Source organism: Meles meles, chromosome 1 (genome assembly GCF_922984935.1).
Source record: "Meles meles chromosome 1, mMelMel3.1 paternal haplotype, whole genome shotgun sequence".
Taxonomy (NCBI): domain Eukaryota; kingdom Metazoa; phylum Chordata; class Mammalia; order Carnivora; family Mustelidae; genus Meles; species Meles meles.
The window spans coordinates 38,647,839-38,669,214 of NC_060066.1; the positions used below are offsets into that span (position 1 = coordinate 38,647,839).

Below are 21,376 nucleotides of genomic sequence, written 5' to 3' on the forward strand. Positions count from 1 at the left end.
TCAGCTTTGTTTTGTTTAGTTTTACATGGTGTGTATTTTTCTAGTCTCTTATTTAACCTCTGTGTCTTTATTTAAGGTGAGTTCTTTGTAGATAGCATGTAGTTGGATCTTGTCTTTTTAATCTAATTCACAATCTCTTTTAATTGGAATGATTTGACTTCATAAATATATATATTTTTTCTTTTTTTTCTTTTGAAGTTTCTTCACATTTATTTTTCACATAATTTTATAAATATTAAACAATAGCTTCAATTTAAAAGTAAACATCCTGTTTTTTATTTTATAGGATTTTGTATGTTAACTATCCATTTAGTTTTTTCAGATCTTCACAGTTCCTTTAATACAAAAGAGCTTCTGAATCATTTCTATTTCAGCAATGCATAAGTTGTAGAAAAGTTTGTGGCAACTAACATTCCCTGATTTTTAAAAAATGCTCATTAGTTTATGGACAGTTTAACTTAATCCTTAAAAGATAATTAGAAATGTACTATTCACTTCCATTTGTATGCTAATCACGGCAAGCTATGAATTTGGGTTTAGCATAAAGTGCTTAATTACAAAGTAATGTGATAAGAAGTTAAATTCTGATCTAAAAGGAACTAGGAAATAGGAGCTAATTATCTGCTTTCCACTTAGCAGTTCTTACAGTGGTGTTGGCAGTAGCTAAAGTCACAGGGTGGAGGGAAGACTGTCCACTGAATTTTACAGAATAAAATAATAAATTAATTACTCTTTATAAAACACTGGGGATTTTTGCTTTTATACATCTCTAAAAGAAATCTGGGTGAAAGGGGCGCCTGGGTGGCTCAGTGGGTTAAAGCCTCTGCCTTTCGCTCAGGTCATGATCCCAGGGTTCTGGGATCGAGCCCCACATCGGGCTCTCTGCTCTGCGGACAGCCTGCTTCCTCCTCTCTCTCTCTGCCTGCCTCTCTGCCTACTTGTGATCTCTGTCTGCCAAATAAATAAATAAAAATCTTAAAAAAAAAAAAAAAAAGAAATCTGGGTGAAAGATTCCTTTCAGGTGAATAGATCCGAACTTGACAAACAATTAAATTAAATGTCCAATTCAATTGATAGAAAGTTCAAGATTTTTTTTCCACTGAATTTATCATGCTTTGTTTAAAAATTTTTTTATTTTTTATTTAAATTCAGTTAATTAACATATAATTTATTAGTTTAAGAGGTAGAGGTCAGTGATTTATCGGTCCTATACCCGGTGCTCATTACGTCATGTGCCCTCTTTAATGTCCCCCACCCACCTCCCCTCCAGCAACCCTCAGTTTATTTCTTATGATTAAGAGTCTTACGGTTTGTCTTCCTCTCTGATTTCATCTAGTTTTATTTTTTTCCTCTCTTGCCCTATGATCCTCTGTTTTGTTTCTTCAATTCCACATATGAGTGAGATCATATGATGATTGTCTTTCTTTGATTGACTTATTTTGCTTAGCTAACACCCTCTAGTCCCATCCATGTTGTTGCAAATGGCAAGATTTCATTTTTTTGATGGCTTAGTAGTTGTCCATCCCATATATATATGTACCACATCTTTATTCATCTGTCGATGGACATCTTGGTGCTTTCCATAGTTTGGCTATTGTGGACATTGCTGCTATAAGCATCATGCAGGTGCCTCTTCAGATCACTACATTTGTATCTTTGGCGTAAATACCTAGCAGTGCACTTGCTGGGTCATAAGGTAGCTCTATTTTCAACTTTTTTTTTTTTTAAGAATTTATTTATTTATTTATTTGACAGAAATCACAAGTAGGCAGAGAGGCAGGCAGAGAGAAAGGGGGATGCAGGCTCCCTGCTGAGCAGAGAGCCCGTTGCAGGGCTCCATCCCAGGACCCTGCGATCATGACATGAGCTGAAGGTAGAGGCTTTAACACACTGAGCCACCCAGGCGCCCCTATTTTCAACTTTTTGAGGAGCTTCCATTCTGTTTTCTAGAGTGGCTGCACCAGCTTATGTTCTCACCAACAATGTAGGAAGGTACCCCTTTCTCTGAATCACCACAAACATCTGTTGTTTCCTGACTGGTTAATTTTAGCCATTACTGACTGGTGTGAGGTGGTATCTCACTGTGGTTTTTATTTGTATTTCCCTGATGTCAAGTTATGTGTAGCATTTTTTCATATGTCTGTTGGCCATTTGGATGTCCTTTTTTGAGAAATGTCTTTTCATGTCTTCTACCCATTTCTTGATTGGATTATTTGTTCTTTGGGTGTTGAGTTTGATAAGTTTATTATAGGTTTTGGATACTAGCCCTTTATCTGAAATGTCATTTCAGATAAATATCATCTCCCATTCTGTTAGTTGTCTTTTGATTTTGTTGACTGTTTCCTTTGTTGTACAAAAACTTTATCTTGATAGAGTCCCAGTAGTTCATTTTTGCTTTTGTTTCCCTTGCCTTTGGAGACACGTCTAGCAAGAAGTTGCTGTGGCCGAGGTCACAGAGGTTGCTGCCTGCATTTTCCTCTAGGATTTTGATAGATTCTTATCTCAGTTTGGGTCTTTCATCCATTTTGAGTCTGTTTTTGTGTATGGTGTAAGAAAAGTACAGTTTCATTCTTCTGCATATGGCTGTCCAGTTTTCCCACCAACATTTGTTGAAGAGATTATCTTTTTTTCCATTGGTTAGTCTTTCCTACTTTGTCCAGGACTAAAAGTTGACCGTAGAGTTGAGGGTCCGTTTTTGAGTTCTCTATTCTGTTCCATTGATCTATGTGTCTGTTTTTGTGCCATACTGTCTTGATGATCACAGCTTTGTAATAAAGCTTGAAGTTCGGGATTATGATGCCACCAGCTTTGGTTTTCTTTTTCAACATCCTTTTGGCTATTCAGGGTCTTTTCTGGTTCTTTAAAAATTTTAGGATTATTTGTTTCAGCTCTGTGAAAAAAGTTGATGATATTTTGATAGGGACTGCATTGAATGTATAGATTGCTCTAGGTAGCATAAACATTTTAGCAATATTTATTCTTCCAATCCATGAGCATGGAATGTTTTTCCATTTATTTGTGTCTTCCTCAATTTCTTTCATGAGTGTTCTATAGTTTTCCCGAGTACAGATTCTTTGCCTCTTTGGTTAGATTTATTCCTAGGAATCTTACAGTTTTTGGTGCAGTTGTAAATGCGATTGACTCCTTAATTTCTCTTTCTTCTGTCTCATTGTTAGTATATAGAATTGCAGCTGATTTCTGTGCATTGATTTTATATTCTGCCACTTTGCTGCATTCCTGAATGAGTTTTAGCAATTTGGGGATGGAGTCTTTTGGGTTTTCCACAGAATATCATGTCTTCTATGAAGATTGAGAGTTTGACTTCTTCTTTGCCTATTCAGATGTCTTTTATTTCTTTTTGTTGTCTGATTGCTGAAACTAGGACTTCTAGTACTATGTTGAACAACAGTGGTGAGAGTAGATGTCCCTGCTGTGTTCCTGAGATTTGTTGTGGGCTTTTTGTATATGACTTTTATGATATTGAGGTATGTTCCCTCTATCCCTACACTGAGTTTTAATCAAAAAAGGATGCTGTGCAGTGCCTGGGTGTCATTAAGCGTCTGCCTTCGGCTCAGGTCATGATCCCAGGGTCCTAGGATCAAACCCTGCATCAGGCTCCCTGCTTAGTGCGAAGCCTGCCTCTCCTTCTCTGACCTCTCCCACCCCTACTCTCCTTGTGTTCCCTCTCTTGCTGTGTCTCTGTCAAATAAATAAACCAAATCTTTAAAAACAAAACAGAACAAAACCAGAAAGGATGCTGTACTTTGTCAGATGCTTTTTCTGCATTTATTGAGAGGATCATATGGTTCTTGTCCTTTCTTTTATTAATGTAGTATATCACATTGGTTGATTTGAGGATGTTGAACTACCCTGGAAGCCCAGGAATAAATCCTACTTGGTCATCGTGAATTATCTTTTGAATGTACTGTTGGATCATATTGGCTATTAACTTGGTGAGAATTTTTACATCCATGTAAATCAGGGATATTGGTCTGTAATTCTCCTTTTTGGTGGGGTCTTTGTCTGGTTTTGGGATCAAGGGACCTTACAGAAAACGTTTGGAAATTTTCCTTCTATTTCTATTTTTTGAAACAGCTTCAGAAGAATAGGTATTAATTCTTCTTTAAATGTTTGGTAGAATTCCTCTGGGAAGCCATCTGGCCCTGGCCTGTTGTTTTTGGGGAGATTTTTGATTACTGCTTTAGTTTTCTTGCTGGTTATGGGTGGGTCTGTTCAGGTTTTCTCTTTCTTCCTGTTTCAGTTTTAGTAGTTTATATGTCTCTAAGAGTACATCCATTTCTTCCAGATTGCTTAATTTGTTGGATATAGCTGCTGATAATATGTTTTTATAACATATTTGTATTTCTTTGGTGTTAGTTGACTCCATATATATTTAATGTAATTAACCAGTAGAATTTTGTTAACTACTTTTTTCCCCAATTTTTCCTTAGTAGTTGCTTTAGGGATTTAGAGCAACTATAGTTGTCTAATATAGTATTTCTCTTTATTGTGATCAACTTTGTGTTGACTTAATTCCAGTAAAATATAACAAATTTGCTTTAATATAGCCCCATTTCTTTACTCTTTCTTTTATATCTATGTCTATATTTATATATGTATATATAAATATCTCATCATACCTAAGTATGTTGTAATTTCAATAACATAATACTATAATTATTGATTAAAATAATCTTAAGTTTTCTAAGATAAGTATATCTTTTATGTTTATGTAAATATTTGGCATTTCCTTTAATTCAGAAGTTCTTTATTATTTTTTATAAAGAAGGTCTGCTAGCAACAGATTTTTTCAGTTTTTATCTGGAAATGTCCTTATTTCCCCTGCATTTGTAGAAGATAAATTTGCTGTATTTAGAATTAGAGATACTATTCATTTAGCCCTTTGAGTGTTTTCTTTCACTATCTTTGGACTGGCCTGGTTTTTGATGAGAAGTTGGTTGTTAATCATATTCTTGTTCTACTATTCATGAAGAGTCATTTTCTCTTACTGCTTTCAAAAGATTTTTTATTTACCTATTTGACAGAGATCACAAGTAGGCAGAGAGGCAGGCAGAGAGAGAGGGGGGGAAACAGGCTCCCCACTGAGCAGAGAGCCCAATGTGGGCTTTGATCCCAGGACCCTGGGGTCGTGACCTGAGCCAAAGGCAAAGGCTTTAACCCACTGAGCCACCCAGGTGCCCCTCTCTTACTGCCTTTTTTTTTTTTTTAAGATTTTATTAATTTATTTGACAGAGAGAGATATCACAAGTAGGCAGAGAGGCAGGCAGAGAGAGAGAGGAGGAAGCAGGCTCCCTGCCAAGCAGAGAACCCGATGCGGGGCTCGATCCCAGGACCCCGGGATCATGACCTGAGCCGAAGGCAGAGGCTTAACCCACTGAGCCACCCAGGCGCCCCTCTTACTGCTTTCTGAAGACTTTTTGTCTTTTAGCAGTTTGACTACAGTGTGTCTAGATGTGGATCTTTTTATATTTATCTTACTTGGGATTTGTTTTTCTTCTTGCATGTATAAGTTAATGTTGTCAAATTTGGGAAGTTTTTTTGTACTTTTGTTTTTTGTAAAAAAAAGATTTTATTTATTTATGGGAAGGAGAGAGTGTGGGTATGCATGGTGGGGAGGAGCAGTGGGAGAGGGAGAAGCAGCCTTTCCTCTGAGCAGGGAAACTGGTGTTGGGTTCAGTCCCAGGACCCCGGGATCATGACCTGAGCTGGAGGCAGATGCTTAACTGACTGAGCCACCCAGGTGCCTCCAAATTGGGAAGTTTTCAACCACTGTCAATTTTCTTGAGGCACAAACTGGTTGATTTTTTTTTTTTTTTTTTTTTTTTTTTTGTGGAAGATTTTATTTGACAGAGAGAGCACAAGCAGGGGGAGGCAGAGGCAGAGGGAGAAGCAGGCTACCCACTGAGCAGGGAACCCAAAGTGGAACTCATTTCCAGGAACCTGGGTTCATGTCCTGGGCCAAAGGCAGACGCTTAACTGACTGAGCCGCCCAGGCATCCCAAAATGGTTGATTTTGATGATATTGTTCAGTGTTTTTGTTTGAGGAGCATTTGCCAACCTCTTCACACTATCATAACCAAAAGTGGGGAGTGTTCTGATGTATTATAATTTAAATCTGAAGTCTTGTCATTTTTTTCTACTTGTCACAATCTATTCTTTGTTCCTCTCTGCACTCCCCTCCCCTTTCTTGCCTTTTTGGATCAGTAGAGTAATTTTTATTTCATTTTATCTCCACTGTCGATGTATTAGTGTTACCTCATTGATTTTTGTTTTTAGTGATTTCTCTAAGGTTTACAATATGAATTTTTAACTTATCAAAAATCTTTCTTCAAATAATTTTTTATCACTTCACATATAATATGAGGCCCTTATAAGAGTACAATTCCATTTTTCATCTCCTTTCCTTTGTGTTATTTTTGTCCTATGTTTTACTTATACATATGTTATTTAGCTCCTCATTAGTTTTTATTTTTGATTTAAACAGTTTTAAATAAATGAAAAAATGGGGAAAATTTTCTTTTTTTCCGTTTTAAGTCATTAAGATCTCTTTAAAAACTGTGGTAAATGAGGGATGCCTGGCTGGCTCAATCTGTAGAGCTTGTGACTCAGTCTTGGGGTTGTGAGTTCAAGCCCCGCATTAGGCATGGAATCTATTTAAAAAAATAAAATTGTGGTAAAAGAAACATTAAAATTTTTATTAAGTTCATTACCTTTTGATAGGCGCCAGCCTAGTGGGTATAAGGTGATATGTTGAGTAGTTTAGATTTCTGATTTGTTGAGTGTTTTTTATCATGGAATGTCGTTGAATTTTGCCAGATACTTTTCTGCATCAATTGAGATGATCATGTGTTTTCATAATGATTGCTTTTTTTTTTTTTTTTTTTCAGAGAGTGAGAGAGAGAGAGTAAGAGAGAGTGAGTGTGAACTGGGGATGAGGGGCAGAAGGAGAGAGGGAATCCTAAGTAGGCACAAGCCTAACAGGGGTCTTGATCTCAGTGATCCTGAGATCATGACCTGAGCAGAAATTAAGAGACAGATGCTTAATTGACTGAACCGGTTAGGTGCCCCTAAGTTAGTACTTTTTATTTGTTGAACTATTATTACATTCCTGGTATAAATTCCACTTGGTAATGGTGTATAATTCTTTTAAGGTGCTGTGAATTTGGTTTGCTAGTATTTTGTTGAGGATTTTTACATCAGTACTCATTAAGGATATTGATCTGTGCTTTTCATGTTTTATTTTTGTGTAATTTTTGTATCATAGTAATGCTGGCTTCACAGAGTAAGTTTGTAAGTGTTCCTTCCTCTGCAGTTTTTTGGGAGAGTTTGAGAGTGTTGGTGCTAATTCTTCCTTAGATTTTTTTTTTTTTAAGATTTTATTTATTTATTTGACAGACAGAGATCACAAGCAGGCAGAGAGGTAGGCAGAGAGAGAGAGGAGGAAGCAGGCTGTCCGCAGAGCAGAGAACCCAATGTGGGGCTCCATCCCAGAACCCTGGGATCATGACCTGAGCCGAAGGCAGAAGCTTTAACCCACTGAGCCACCCAGGCGCCCCTCTTCCTTAGATGTTTGATGTTTGATAGAATTCTCCAGTAAGCCCTTTAGTTCTGGGCTTTTTGTTGTTGTTGTTGAGATGGTTTTGATTACTGCTTCAGTCTCCTTAGTAGTTACAAGTCTGCTGAGATTTTTTATTTTTTTCACGATTCAGTCTTGGTAGGTTATATGTTTCTAAGAATTTAACCATTTCTTCTGTGTTATCTAATTTGTTGGTTTATAACTATTCATAGTACTCTCCTATAATTCTTTTTATTTCTGTGACCCACGAATTTTTAATTTTAATTTTCATTTCTAATTTTAGTTGAGTCCCTCTTTCTCTCTCTCTCTCAAGTCTAGCTAAGGGTTTGTTAATTTTGTTGGTCTTTTCAAAAAACAAACTGGGTTTTCATCTTAGTCTGTTTAGGTTGCTGTAACAAAACACCACAGACTGGGTACCTTATAAACAACAAATTTGTTTTTCACAGTTCTGGAAGCTTGGAAGTCCAAGGCTGAAGGTGCTGGGATGGTTATATTAAGGTAGAAGCTTTCTTTCTTGTTCATAGTGGGTACCTTGCTGTGTCCTCAAAGGAGGAAGGAGCTAGAATCTCTTTAGTGCTTCTTTTATGCGGCAGAATCATGAGGGCTCCTTAGTTGTTTAAGGAGTTAGACTTGTTCTGGTATGCAGTTGAAGTTACCTTGCGGATTGGCTCCGTTTGTAACACTCGTTTTTAATTTCCTTTTTGGAGAATGCGAAGTAGAATTTATGTTTTGTTGATGTAGTATCCTTTCTAAAACAAGGTCATCGAGGGATCTCTGTTGGTGACCTTTGTATTGTGAAAGTTCTCTCAGCTTCTCTTAGTGGGAAAAATTCTCAGCCACATGGGTTCTCCGAGAGTTGTTCTTTTTCAGCTCCCTTGTAATTTTTTTTTCTTAAGAAATTGATTTTGTTAGGTTTTTAAATGATGCAGAGATTGGTATTCAGCTAAATAGCTAAGGGAGTTCCCATGTAGATTGCTAGGGCTCTTTTTCTGCTAGCTCTCTTCTCACAGGTAATCTGTGATGCGGATTTTATTTGCATTACATCCCAGACTCCTATCTCTGTTTCTTCAACTCAGCAAAGTTACTGGCCTGTGTTTGAGTTTACCTTTCCCTGTGTTATAATCTGGGCATAGCCTCTAGATCTAAAGCATGGGTGACAGTAGGGCTTATCTTACATCTTTCCCTTTTCTTAGGAATCTCAGTCCTGAAATGCTTGATACCTAACGTTTGAAAATAGTTGTTTTCTATGCTTTGTTGAGTTTTCTAGTTTATGGTTGGAAGTGGGAATTCTCTATTAGACACTTAAAATCTTTAAGTTGTTTGAATTTTCAGTAGCCTTTAACATGGTCGGTTACTACCTTCTTGTCCTTTGTGTCAGCATTTTGTAAATATATTTTCCTGAGATCTGTTTTCTCTTTGACCCTTATTTCTTAGACATTTCGTAATCAAATGATATTTAATCAAACACCAGTTTCTGTTGATAATGTCTCTTTAATATGTTGAATAATTTCTCTTCATTCTTACTGCTAATACTGTATTCTGTGCATCCATATTTTGAATCCGCTCCTAACTACAGTTTCTCTTCTCACTTTAGCTTACTGTATATCTTTCCACTGCATTAGAGGAGAAGTGATTTTTTATTTTTTTTTAATATTGTTGACACATAGTGTTACATTATTTCAGGTGTATCCATAGTGAACATAGTACACATAGGTTCACATAGTGGCTCAGCAAGTTTAGACATTATGCTATGGCTACCACAAGTGTAGCTACCATTTGTCTCTATATATCACTATAACATCATCAACTATAATCCTTATGCGGTTTTTTATTCCTATGACTTATTCATTCCATAACTAGAAGCCTGTATTTCCCACCCTGCATCACCCATTTTGCCCAGTCCCCCACTCCTGTCCCCTCCAACAGCCAACAGTTTGTTCTTTGTATTTATAGGTCTGATTTTGACTTTGATTTATTCTTTTTTTTTTGAAAATTCCGTGTATGAGTGAAATCATGTGGTGTTTGCCTTTCTCAGCCTGACTTGAAATAAGTTAGCATGATAACCACTAGGTCCATCCATGTCATCTGAAATGGCAACATCTCAACTTTTTTTTATGGCTATGTAATATTTCTGTCTGTGTGTTGTGTATGTGTGTATAACACATATTCATTACCCATTCAAAAACTGATAAACACTTAAGTTGCTTCCATAGCTTGGCTGTTGTAAATAATGCTGTGATACACATAGGACTACCCATCTTTGTTTGTTTGTTTATTTATTTATTTAAGATTTTGCTTATTTATTTGACAGACAGAGATCACAAGTAGGCAGACAGGCAGGCAGAGAGAGAGAAGAAGGGAAGCAGGCTCCCCGCTGAGCAGAGAGCCCGATGCGGGGCTCCATCCTAGGACCCCGGTATCATGACCTGAGCCGAAGGCAGAGGCTTTAACTCACTGAGCCACCCAGGAGCCCCGCTCTCTTTTTGTGAATTAGTGTTTTCATTTTCTTTGGGTTAATACTCAGTAGTAGAGTTATTGGATCATATGGTATTTCTGCCACATTCTTGCCAGTTCTTGTTATTCTTAAGTTTTTGATTTTAGCCATTCTGGCAGGTGTGAGGTGATAACTCATTGTGGTTTTGATTTGCATTTCTCATGATTAGTGATGTTGAGCATCTTTTCATGTGTCTTGTTGGTCATCTGAATGTCTTTGGAGAAAGGGCTGTTCAGATCTTAGGCTCATTTTTAAATCAGATTGTTTGTTATTATTGTTATTTTTTGGTGTGTATAAGTTCTTAAGTTTGTATATTAACCCTTTATTGGATACATCACTTGTAAATATCTTCTTCCATTTAGTAGGTTCTCTTTTTTGTTGTTGTTGATTGTTTCCTTTGCTGTGCAAAATGTTTTTATTTTGATGTAGTCCCAGTAGTTTATTTTTGTTTTTGGTTCTCTTGCCAAATTGACATATCTAGAAAAATGTTGCTATGGTTAATGTCAGAGAAATTACTGCTTATATTTTCTTCTAGGATTTTTATGGTTTGAGGTCTCACATTTAAGTCTTGAATCCATTTCAAGTTTATTTTTGTGTATGGTATTAAAAGGTGATCTAGTTTCATTTTTTACATGTAGCCATGTAGTTTTCCCAGCACCAATTTTTGAAGAGACTGTCTTTCCCCCATTGAATCATTTTGCCTCCTTTGTCATTGATTAATTGACCGTATAATTGTGAGTTTATCTGGGCTTTCTGTTCTGTTCCCTTGATCTATGTGTCTGTGTATTGTGCTGGTACCATTATTGTTTTGATTCCTACAGTTTTAAAATGTATAATTGTGATATCTCTGGCTTTGTTCTTCTTTCTCAAGATTGTTTTGGCTATTCAGTGTCTTTTGTGGTTCCATACAAATTTAGGATTATTTGTTCTAGTTTTAACAAAAATGCTGTTGGCATTTTGATTGGGACTGTATTGAATCTGTAGATTGCTTGGGGTAGAATGGGCATTTGAACAATATTTGTTCTTTCAATCCATGAGTGTTGAATTTTTTTTCTGTGTATGTCATCTTTAATTCCTTTAATTAATGCTTTATGGTTTTTGAAGTATAGGTCTTTCACCTCTTTGGATATGTTTGTTCCTAGGCATTTTATTCTTTTTTGGTGTAGTTATAAATGGTGTTTTCTTAATTTTTCTTTCTGCTACTTTGCTATTAGTATATAGAAATGCTACCAATTTCTAGGTATTAGTTTTGTGTCCTGCAGGTTTACTGAATTCATTCTTACTTCTGTTAGTTTTTTTATGGAGTCATTAGAATTTTGTATGTACAGTGTTTATGTTCCCTGCAAATAGTGACAATTTAACTTTTTCTTTACCAATATGGATGCCTCTTATTTCTTTTTCTTGTCTGATTGCTGTGGCTTGGATTTCCACTACTGTGCTGAATAAAAGTGGTGCATGTGGATGGATATCTTTGTCTTATTCCTGATCTTGAAGGAAAAGCTCTCAGTTTTTCACTATTAACTGTGATGTTAGCTGTGGATATTTCATAAAAGGCCTTTATTGTGTTGAGGTATTTCCTTCTAAGCCCACTTTGTTGAGAGTTTTTATCTTGAGTGAATTTTGTCCCATGCTTTCTTTGCATCGGACAAAGGTGCAAAGGTGATCATATGATTTTTATCCTTTGCTTTGTTTATGTGGTGATCATATGATTTTTATTCTTTGCTTTGTTTATGTGGTGTATCGTGTTGATTGATTTGTGAGTATCCCTGGAATAAATCCTACTTGATCATGGTGAATGATCTTTCATTCACCATGAGGTGATCATATGATTTTTATCCTTTGCTTTGTTTATGTGGTGTATCGTTTTGATTGATTTGTGAGTATCCCTGGAATAAATCCTACTTGATCATGGTGAATGATCTTTTTAATGTATTGTTGTATGTGTTTAATATTTTGTTGAGGATTTTTCCATCTATGTTCATCAGGGAAATTGGCCTTTTATTTTCTTTTTTTGTATTGTATTTGGTTTTGATATCAGGGTCATGCTGACCTTGTAGAACGTATTTGGAAGCTTTTCTTCCTCTACTATTTCTTGTGATAATTTGAAGAGAATAGGTATTAACTATTCTTTAAATGATAGAATTCAGCTGTGAAGCCATCTGGTCCTAGACCTTTATTTTTTGGTGATGTTTTATTTATTTGACAGAGAGAGAGGTCTCAAATAGGCAGAGAGGCAGGCAGAGAGAGAGGGAGAAACAGGCTTCCCACTAAGCAGAGAGCCGACAAGGGGCTCAATCCCAGGACCCTGAGATCATGACCTGAGCCGAAAGCAGAGGCTTAAACCACTGAGCCACCCAGGCGCCTCGGAAATGATCATTTTTCAATAGAGCTCCTTAAACGTGGTTTATAAAGCTTTTTTAAAACCTGACCCTGCTTACGTTTATATTACAGTCACTTTTTCTTTATTTATACTGAATTTTTTTGATTCTTCCTACATGTTGTTTTATTTGTATTGAATTAATTTTGTTCTATCAAATACACTGTACATGATCCCTCTCACCTCTTGATTCCAGTTGTCTGCATATGCCATACATGTAGATGATTTTAAGAAAGCAAAACAAAATGAAAACACATTTTTTTCAGCAATCAGTCAGATAGAGTATAAAACTAAAACCTCATAAATGAAGTCAAAATACAAGAGAAAATATTTGCAACTTAAACAAAGGCCAATTTATCTTTGTACAGATAAGAAAAAGACCAAAAAATCCAGTAGAAAAATGAGCAAAGGAAATGCATAAATGGTCTAGTTTCATGACAATGTTAGAAGATACTGTTTTACTCATGATAAGAGAGATAAAGATTAAATTTATTCTGAATAACAAATTCTTAGCTAATATATTGACTAAAATCCAAATATATAGTTAAGAACTTTGTTGGTGGAACTGTAAAAAAGAGGCTCTCTCATCTATTAATGGTAGGAGAATAAATTGGTACGAGCCCGCTGGAGGGCAGTTTGCTAATGTCTATCAATATACATATATATTTATATAACATACTGTTATAGTAGATAAAATATAGAATGTAATCTGTAACTTTAGTAATTATTATGTAGTTATTATAGTGATTTTGTTAGTTATATTGCATTACTTATTATGACATACGATTATGCCTATAATATATATACCTGTTTGTCAACATGTATGCTGCTATATTTTTTATGTGGGTGTATGTGTGGTCTCTGGACCTCACAGTTTCACTTCTGGGATTTCATCATGCAGATATACTGGCACATGTGTGCACTGACTTATGTACACATTTATCCAGTACCGTGTTGTTTATAATAGAAAAAGGAAACTTAGATATCCATAAATAACTAATTGGTGAGTAAAAGATGCTACATCTTTGCAATAGTATAGGATATAGATGTAAGAAAGAATGAGGATGCTTTCTATGTACTTCAACATAGGCTACATGTTGTTAAGTGAAAACAGCATAGTATTTAATAGTGTGGATAGAAAAGAGTGTGTATAAAATGCTATCTTGTGTGTTAAGGGAGAGAAATAAAAGTATATATTCGTATTTGTATAAAGATTTGTATAAAGATTTCATAAGATTTGTATTTGTATAAAGATTTCATAAGAAGGTAACAAAACTAGTTATTTCAGGTGTTTCTGGGCAGATTAAGAAGAGGCGTTGAAAGGGGCTTGTTTACCTTATTTTTAAAAAATTTATTGTTTATTTTGAACTATGTGAACATATTGCCCTTAAAAATAAAATTAAAAATTTTATAAAAGGCCTTAAGGAAAATATTTTCTTTCTATTTTTTTTTTCATCAGTAAGCTGAAAAAGCTGAGTGAAGACAGTTTGACTAAGCAGCCTGAAGAAGTTTTTGATGTATTAGAAAAACTTGGAGAAGGGTAAGTACAAAAAACACAAAAGTATCCTTAGGTAATGACAAAAAATTTATAAAATACTATATAATCTTTCGCTAGAGTATATTTTCTTAAGTTGAATAGTAGTAATATAGTGGAAAAACACCTCAACATCATAAAGGTCATATATGACATGCCCACAGCAAACATGGTATTCAGTGGTGAAAACCTAAAGCTTTTCTTCTAAGATCAGGTGTGCGATATGGATGAACACTCTGACTGCTTTTATTTAACACAGTATGGGAAGCCCTAGCTAGAGTAACTAGGAAAGAAAAAGAAATAAAAATATTGAAACTGTCTCTATTTGCTGATGTCATGATATTATATATAGAAAATCTCAATCCATCAAAAAGTTGTTAGAATTAGATCATCCTCCGCCCGCGTCCTTGGCCCGCAGCCGCGTGCGCGCCATGCCCTGGCTCTGAGCTGCAGGGCCCACCGTCGCCATCGCCCCCCGCAGCGCAGAAACCGGCCTCGGAGCCGCAGCCGGCACCCCATGGGGAGCTGCAGTACCTGGGGCAGATCGAGGAAATCCTGCGCTGCGGGGTCCGGAAGGATGACCGCCCCGGCACAGGCACGCTGTCAGTGTTCGGAATGCAGGCGCGCTACAGCCTGAGAGATGAATTTCCTCTGCTGACAACCAAACGTGTATTCTGGAAGTGTTTTGGAGGAGTTGCTGTGGTTTATCAAGGGATCTACAAACGCTAAGGAACTGTCTTCCAAGGGAGTGAAAATCTGGGATGCCAGTGGGTCTCGAGATTTATTGGACAGCCTGGGATTCTCCAACAGAGAAGAAGGGGATTTAGGCCCAGTTTATGGCTTTCAGTGGAGGCATTTTGGGGCAGAATACATAGATAAAGATTCAAATTATTCAGGTCAAGGAGTAGACCAACTGCAAAAGGTCATTGACATGATCAAAACCAACCCCGATGACAGAAGAATCATCCTATGTGGCTGGAATCCAAAAGATCTTCCTCTGATGGCCCTCCCTCCGTGCCATGCCCTCTGCCAGTTCTACGTGAGCTGTCCTGCCAGCTGTACCAGAGGTCAGGGGACATGGGCCTGGGCATGCCCTTCAACATCGCCAGCTATGCCCTGCTCACCTACATGATCGCACACATCACAGGCCTAAAGCTTCAGCGAGAACCAAGGCCTTTCCCAAAGCTCAAAATCCTTCGAAAAGTTGAGACAATTGATGACTTCAAGGCTGAAGACTTTCAGATTGAGGGGTACAGTCCTCACCCGACTATTAAAATGGAAATGGCTGTTTAAAGTGCTTTTAAAGGAGGTATTTGAAGGCTATTCAGTCTGTAGGGTTTGGACTGAGAGCCCAGGTGAAAGCTCATGTGCCCTAAGGAAGAGGGAACTAGGTCAAAAATCTCTTGGTGACCAGCAGTTATTAACTTGTAAGGATGTTGCCACTGACAGACATAACCTTGCCAGATCTCTTAGTAACAAAATGCCTTGAATTTGGTTAACTCACTGAGGACATGTGAAAATGCCGAGATGGGGACTAAGAGGAGAATAAAAACTGGAATACTCTGAAAACATGTACATGCATTTCAACCCCCCATTTTTATGAAGGTCCATGAATTTCAGGAATTACACATCGGCTCTTCCCCCAAATCTGAGCAGGCTGAATAACACTAGCATTCATTAATAATGTGCAGTTGTGGTTATGGACATTTAAAGTTATTTGCTTTATATATTGCTATAATAAAGATGTGTTCTGCATTCATCTTTTTTAAAAAAAGGTTGTTAGAATTAATAAAATAATTAATAAATGCATTATAGTTACATCAAAAAGAAGGAAATACCTAGGATAAGTTTAACCAGAGAGGTGAAAGATCTGTTTACTGAAAACTGTAAGATGTTGATGAAGAATTTGAAGAAACAAATAAATGGAAAGATACTCTGTGCTCATAGATTGAGAGGATTCATATTGTTAAATATCCTTGTTACTGAAAGCAATGTATAGATACAGTGCAATCCCTAACAAAATACCAATGGTATTTTTCACAGAAGTAGAACAAACAGTTGTACAATTTGTCTGGAACCCCAGAAGATCCCAAATAGCTAAGCAGTTATGAGAATGCAGAATCAAACTGGAGGTATTATGTTTCCTGATTTCAAACTATATTATGAAATTGTGGTAATCAAAATAGGATGGTATTGGCATAAAAGCGGATACCTAGATTAATGAAACATATAGCCCAGAAATAAACCCATGTATATATGGCCAATTAATTTAGGACAAAGGTGCCAAGAATATACAATGGGGAAAGGATAGTTTCTTTAAGAAATGATGTTGGGAAAAATGGATAGCCACATGCAAAAGAATGAAACTGGGCCTCTGTCTTATACCGTACCTAAAAAATCAACTAAAAATGTATTAAAGAGGGGTGCTTGGGTGGCTCAGTGGGTTAAAGCCTCTGCCTTCAGCTCAGGTCATGATCTCACGGTCCTGGGATTGAGCCCTGCATCGGGCTTTCTGCTCCGTGGGGAGCCTGCTTCCTCCTCTCTCTCTCTCTGCCTGCCTCTCTGCCTACTTGTGATCTCCCTCTGTCAAATAAATAAATAAAATATTTTTAAAAAATGGATTAAAGACTTGAATGTAAGACCTGAAACCTAAATCTTCAAGAAGAAAACATAGGCAGTAAGCTCCTTGACGTTGTTCTTGGCATGACTTTTTGGATTTGACACCCAAAGCAAAGTCAACAAAAGCAAACAAAACAAACAAGTGCGACTACCTCAAACTAAAAAGCTTCTGCACAGTGAAGAAAACCATCAATAAAGTGAAAAAGCAGCCTCTGGAGTGGGAGAAAATATTTGAAAGTGATACATCTGTTAAGGGGTTAATATCTAAAACATATAAAGAACTCATACATGTCAATAGCAAAAATCCAAACATCTCCATTAAAAAATGGGTAGAGGATCTGAATAGATGTTTTTCCGAAGAATACATCCAGATGGTGAGCAGGGACATGAAACATCACTAATCATCAGGGAAATGTAAATCATAACCACAATGAGATATCACCTCACACTTGTTACAACAGCAGTTATCAAAAAGACAAGAAATAAAAAAAAAAAAGACAAGAAATTAATAATAAGTATTGGTGAGAATGTGGAGAACAGGGAACTGCTGTGCACTGTTAGAATGAACATTGGTGCAGCCACTGCAGAAAACAGTACGGAAGTTCTTCAAAATACTAAAAATAGAACTATCATGATCAAGCAATATATATATGTATGTGTATATATACACATACGTATATAAAGGAAACAAAGTCACTGTCTTGAAGAGATATATGCACCTATGTTTACTGCACCACTATTTACATGGAAACAATATAAGTGTTCTATTGATGGTTGAGTGGATAAAGATAATGTGGTATATACAGATAGTCCACAACTTACATGGTTTGATTTATGAGTTTTCAACTTTATGATGGTGCAAAAGTCATACACATTCAGTAGAAACCATATGTCGATTTTGAATTTTAATCTTTCCTGGGCTAATGATCTATAGTATGATACCCCTCTTGTGGTAGTAGGCAGCAGAAATATGCCACAGCTCTTATTTAGCCTGCAAATGAAGGTAAACGATTGTTACGCAACAATTTCATGCTCATAGAGCTGTTCTGTTTTTCACTTTCAGCACAGTATTCAACAAATTGTATGACGTATTCAATACCTTATTATAAAATGAGCCTTGTGTTAGACGATTTTGCCCAACTATAGGCTGGTGTTAAGTGTTCTGAGCACATTTAAGATGGGCTAGATTAAGCTACCATGTTCAGTAGATTAAATGTATTAAATGCATTTCTTTCTTGTGATATTTTGAACTTATTATGGATTTAGCAAGACATAACTGTTTTATAAGTCAGGGAAGATTTATATCTACAGTGGATATATATATGTGTGTGTATATATATATTTTTTCAGTCATAAAAAGGCAGTATGCTAAATGAAATAAGTCATAGTAAAATTCTGTATGATATCACTTATACGTAGAATCTAAGAACCAAACTCATAGAAACAGAGAACAGATTGGTGGTTGCCAGAGTGGTGATAATGGGGAGTGGGAGAAATGGGTGAAATTAGTCAAAGGATATAAACTTCTAGTTATAAGATAAATAAGTTCCAAGGATGTACATGTATAACATGGTGACTAGTTAATAATAGTTTGTTAAATATTTTAATGTGGCTAAGAGAGTAGGTCTTAAAAGTTCTCATCATAAGAAAAAAATTTTTTCTGTTTGCTAGTAGATGTCAACTAAACTCATAGTAATCATTTTCTAGTATATACATAAATCATTTTGTTGTACACCTTAAACTAATAAATGTTATATGTCATATTATCTCAGTAAAAGTGGAAAGAAAAAGGAATAGTAGTAGTAATTAATATACTTTGTAGCAGTCAGTATGGACTTAAAAAGACTGGATTGTGTTAGATCTGATAATAGTGTTTTTCAGAGAAGTAGGATATATATATATGTATATATATATACATATATATATATCCTTCTTATATATACTACTATTATATATATATGTATATACATATAAAGAAAGGCAGGAAATGTGTTGTAAAGTGATTCACAAGAAGTTTATTAGTTCATTCTGTATGGTATTCTTATTAATAAGCTTGAAAGATTTTGATTTTTTAGGCAAGTGAACATAAGAGCATCTTTCAGGACATTGGGACTGACTCATTTTACTTGGGGAAAAATGAATAATAGATTTAAATAGAGTGCCTCAGTGAGACAGAAGAATAGTTGATACGATTTTAAAATATAATTTAAAATAAATTTTGAATATGAATTTAAAATGTTTCATTTTTAGCACAAAGGGGCATTTAATAAAATGGCAGAGTATAGAAGAACATTCAAAATAATAAAAGGCATAAAACAGAATTAAAATGGTGTAAACCAACAAGAACAAGGAAAAAGAGAAACAAAAGTGTGAAGTAATAAATTTGAAGGAATAAAATGAAATATATTTTTCACTAAATGTCAACTCTCCCATTAAGGGCTCCTGGGTGGAGCAGTCTGTTGGGCATCTGACTCTTGGTTTTGGGATCTCGGGATCATGAGACCAGGCCTCCTGTCTGGCTCTGTGCTTAGCATGGAGTCCGCTTGGAGTTTCTCTTTCCCTCTCCCTTTGCTCCTCCCCCTGCACTCTCTCACTCTCTCAAATAAGTGGATAAATCTTAAAAAAAAAAAAGACAAATTAGTAGGGTCAATTAAAATGCAAAATCTAACAATATGCTATTTATAAAAGACCTGTGTAATACAAAGGGTGGAAATGTAGGAACATTTCCTATTAGAGATACCAGATAAGAAAGACAATTATACAAATAAAAATAAAAAGAAAAAGGAGTAGCCATATTTATATCCAGTAAATTAGTTAAAGTTAAAAGATCTCAAGTGAATAAAGAGGGGTTAATATCCAAATAAAGAATAAATAGGGACATAAGATAATGACTTAAAAGATAATTTATATGAAATATATAAATGTCAGTTACCAGGACAGTTAAATTTGTGAAGGAAAGCTATTAGAAATGTCAGGAGAATCTAATAAGAGTTTATTCAGATGGGAGATTTTCATATATTGCTTTCAGAATTGGATAAGATTAACAGAAAAAAAAAGGACAAAGAGGGTATAAATATTATAATTGATAAACTTGATTATATATATCTATATCTATAACTACACATATTTTGGCATTCTTTTTTTTTGGTATGTTCATGGAGCATTGATTAATGAGTTCTAGAAAAAGATTTTGCATGTCGCATTTTTGATTATAGTCTTAAATGAGAAAGGTAATTATAATATGATAAAATCCATACTTATTGGAAATTAGGACACATAATCTGAGGTAACCTATAGACTGAGGAGGAAATTACTAATTATTTAGAAAATGAAAAAGAAACAAATCATACCAATATCTGTGCAATCCACAGAAGCTATAATTAGGGGGAAATATTTAGTCTTAAATAACTTCATCACTAAAAAAGAAAGACCAAAAGAAAAGAACTTAGTGCTTATAAATGAACTTAGAAAAATAATAAAATGTACCAAAAATTAGGAAGGGAAAATTCATAAAAGAAGAATTTAAAACTAATGAAATGGAAAATAAAATTTAAACATGATAAATACAAAAGCAGTTTCTTTTGAGCAGATCAATAAAATAGGTAAACCTCTTTTGATTTTGACTAAAAAAAAGAGAGCAAAAATAAAATATTTGGAATGAGAAAAGATAAAACCAATGATAAACAATTTGAGGAATTAAGAGACCACTATATGCTGCTCTAATGATGACTCATTTAGTAATTGAAAAGTTGATGCTTTCATAGTAAAACTTAAATTGTGTAAATTGACCCCCAAAGAAGTTAAAACTTAAATAGAGCAACTATCATGGAAAAGATGGGAAGACAGTTAGATATCTGTCTATGAATTAAAAGTATAGCATCTCGGGGTGCCTGGGTGGCTCAGTTGGTTAAGCATCCTTAAATCTTGATTTTGACTCAGGTCATGATTTCAGGGTCATGAGATTGAGCCCTGTGATGGGCTCAGTGGGAAGCCTGCTGGAGATTCTCTTTCTCCCTCTCCCTGTGCCCCTTCCCTTGGTTGTGTGTGTGCACACACACTCTCTCAAATAAAGAAATAAATCTTAAAAAAAAAAAAAAAGATACCAGCTCATAGCACCAGTATTCACAAGAGCCCAGTGTGGAAAAGTCAATCAACGGGTGAATGGATAAAGTGTGATATATCTGGACAATGGAATAATATTTAGCTATTACATGAATGAAGTGCTGACATATGGTACAGAATGGATGAACCTTGAGGAAATTCTGTTTAGTGAAAGAAGCCAGACACAAAAAGTCACATTATTACATGATTCCATTTATATGAAGAATCCAGAATAAATGTATCCATAGAGACAAAAAAACAGGTTCCAAATGATTTAGAACTCAACAGAGGTAATGGTTCTACAACACTGAGAATGCCTAAATGCCATTGAATTGTATACTTTAAAGTGCTTTAAAATGGTGTATTTTATGTTGTATGCCTTTTACCAAGAAAAAAACCCAGCTAAGTCTTTTAGGATGCATCATCGCAGTTATTTTTATGAAGCCAGAATAACTTTGATATCCAGACCTAGATGTAATAAAAAGAAAATACAGCCTTACTTGGGTACCCATGATGATTACCATGCCCTTTTTATCTCTGGTGGAAAGATGCTGCTAGTTCTTTTCACTGCCTTATGGTTCCCATCGTTCATTAAAATTGAGGAGTCCATTGCACTGTTGGCTTCCCCGACCTGCACTGCAGAACTTCCAGTAG

The 21,376-nt window shown here is 35.6% G+C and overlaps 2 protein-coding genes across 2 annotated transcripts in view; both read left to right on the forward strand.

Moving 5' to 3' along the window:
• Positions 1-21,376, forward strand: part of STK3 (serine/threonine kinase 3) — a 276,767-nt gene that overhangs the window by 28,100 nt on the left and 227,291 nt on the right. Inside the window, exon 2 of the mRNA XM_045978097.1 lies at positions 13,928-14,008. Coding sequence (XP_045834053.1) covers positions 13,928-14,008 — 81 coding nt within the window. The remainder of the gene's footprint in view (positions 1-13,927; positions 14,009-21,376) is intronic.
• LOC123946325 (thymidylate synthase-like) lies at positions 14,172-15,571 on the forward strand. Its single transcript, XM_046011786.1, is given in 4 exon segments — positions 14,172-14,184; positions 14,421-14,682; positions 14,684-15,039; positions 15,042-15,571. Coding segments are annotated over 4 exon segments (885 nt in total). The 3' UTR covers positions 15,296-15,571.